The sequence below is a fragment of the Chrysemys picta genome, unplaced genomic scaffold, assembly GCF_011386835.1.
Source record: "Chrysemys picta bellii isolate R12L10 unplaced genomic scaffold, ASM1138683v2 scaf6489, whole genome shotgun sequence".
Lineage (NCBI taxonomy): Eukaryota > Metazoa > Chordata > Testudines > Emydidae > Chrysemys > Chrysemys picta.
This window is the reverse complement of record NW_027059189.1, coordinates 102-2000: the sequence shown is the minus strand read 5'-3', so window position 1 is coordinate 2000 and position 1899 is coordinate 102. Positions and strand designations below refer to the sequence as shown.

Here is a 1899-nt window from a genome sequence, read left to right as displayed (position 1 = left end):
ACCAGCATGTAGCCAAGGAGCTCCTGTTTGTAAGAGAATTCGAACTCCTGGAAGTCTCTGGTCTCCAAGATGGCACAGCTAATCTCCGTGACATTCTGGATGAGGGTTAATTTTAGGTACATGTCCTACATAATCCAGAAGGAGAAACAAGAGGATGTGGATGAGAAACTGAGAGAAGAACTAGAGTCCAGAAGATAAAGATCAGGAATTAAATCTAGCCTCAGGAGAGGAGAGAGGTGTCCACAGACCCCAGAAGGCAGAGGACCCCGGCTCTGCACCCACCTCAGAAGAAGAGAAAACCCAGGTTCATCAAATAAATCCAGGTCCACTTACACCAGAGCAGCCAGGACTCCTGCTTGATGTAGCAAGGAAATCAAGCTCTGTGCAATTTAAACAAGCAACTTGTGTATAGAAAATGCAAGAGCTGGGGGCAGATTATTTAGAATTTACCTTGTTCGTAAGAGTGATGCCCAGCACCTGAAAAACAAAATGCAAAACAGCTCTTAGCAATGTACATAGTCCCCCATAACGCACATCCTCAAAATGTCCTGGCTGGTGAATATGGAGCAGAGAGAAATCACTATTGTTAAATCTTCCAAAAGGCAGGAAATGTATCCAGAGGGGGTGTTTTGTAGAGGTCACTATCAGGGGCCATACTATGTAATATTTGCATTTGTGAACTACTGGAAGATATAAGTTTGGTCAACTGTTTTTGACAATGCCTAAGTGAGAGTCTCAGTCAGACAGGGCAGAATTGAATGGCAAAGTGACATGGAGAGGTTGCTCTGAGATGAGAGTCAGTGCCAGCAGTCAGACACCTAGGGAACAGAAATAAGGAGCACACAGACAAACAAGAAGACAGATAAGAGGTAAGGGAAGTAGTGAGTCCAAGAAACAGAGTGACAGCAAATCAACTAAATACAAGCTAGCACTAGTCTCTCTTGGGTAGTGAAAGATAGAGCTAGATACACATACATATTAGGGGAGTTAGAGTGTTATTCTGAATAGCCTGAGTGTGACTGCATCTGAATTACTGTGTAGCTGTGGTCTACAGAATTTCAGAAGAATATAGAGAAACTAGAGAAAATACAAAGAAGAGCAACAAAAATGCTACAACATGTGACAGCTCACGCTCCATCCATTACAGTTTTAAATTTGAGTTATGTGACAAATTATTGCTCAAAGGAGAGTTTTAGAAAATACAAGCCCTCTCTCTATAAACTCAGAGGCAATGCTATCACTTCAGGGTAATGCCCCTAACCCTTATCGCACAAAAGCGCTTACCCGACAACTGGCTCTGTAATGGTGAAGGATGTTCCCTGTGATGTCTGCCTCTACTCGGGAGAGAAGCTGCTCTTTTGGAGCATGGACAGCCACGTTGCTGTATGTCAGCATCAGGGTGCTGCGAGTCTTGCCTCTTTTCCCATGGTGGTAGTCCTAGACAATCGGAAACGTCACTAGAGACCAGTTCTTCTGATTCGTTTTCCCTTGGAATTCTGATCTGCTGACCGAGGAATTGCTCACAGTAGCAATGGCAGCTTGCACTTGCAAAGCTCTTTTCAGCCAAAGATCTCAAACCACTTGCAAACAGTATTTAAGCAATATAATAACTGTGTGTGGTAGGGAGTTATTAGTATCTCCATCATTCCCACGGGTCACTCTGACACAGAGAGCCTAAAATGCTGAACCTACAGCAGTGAAGTACACGGGAGCTTAGTCCTTGACACTGGTGGGTACAAGATCAGGCGCTAAATGTCTTGCCTAAGGCTGCACAGTGAGTAAATGCAGAGCCAGCAATGGAAGCCCAGAGGCCTAGTCTCCTGCTCTATCCTCTAGATCAGTGGTTTTCAACCAGGGGTACTTGTGTACCCCTGAGGGTCTGCAGAGGTTTTCCAGGGG

The 1899-nt window shown here is 44.7% G+C and overlaps 1 protein-coding gene across 1 annotated transcript; it reads right to left on the bottom strand.

Annotated features, from left to right (window-relative positions):
- Positions 1-6: 6 nt before the first annotated feature.
- LOC135980700 (maestro heat-like repeat-containing protein family member 2B) lies at positions 7-1437 on the bottom strand (the record flags this gene model as incomplete). The annotated part of the gene is made up of 3 exons (XM_065580605.1): positions 7-125; positions 451-477; positions 1285-1437. Coding segments are annotated over 3 exons (299 nt in total), but the record flags the coding sequence as incomplete, so codon positions are not given.
- Between the last annotated feature and the right edge of the window lie 462 nt (positions 1438-1899).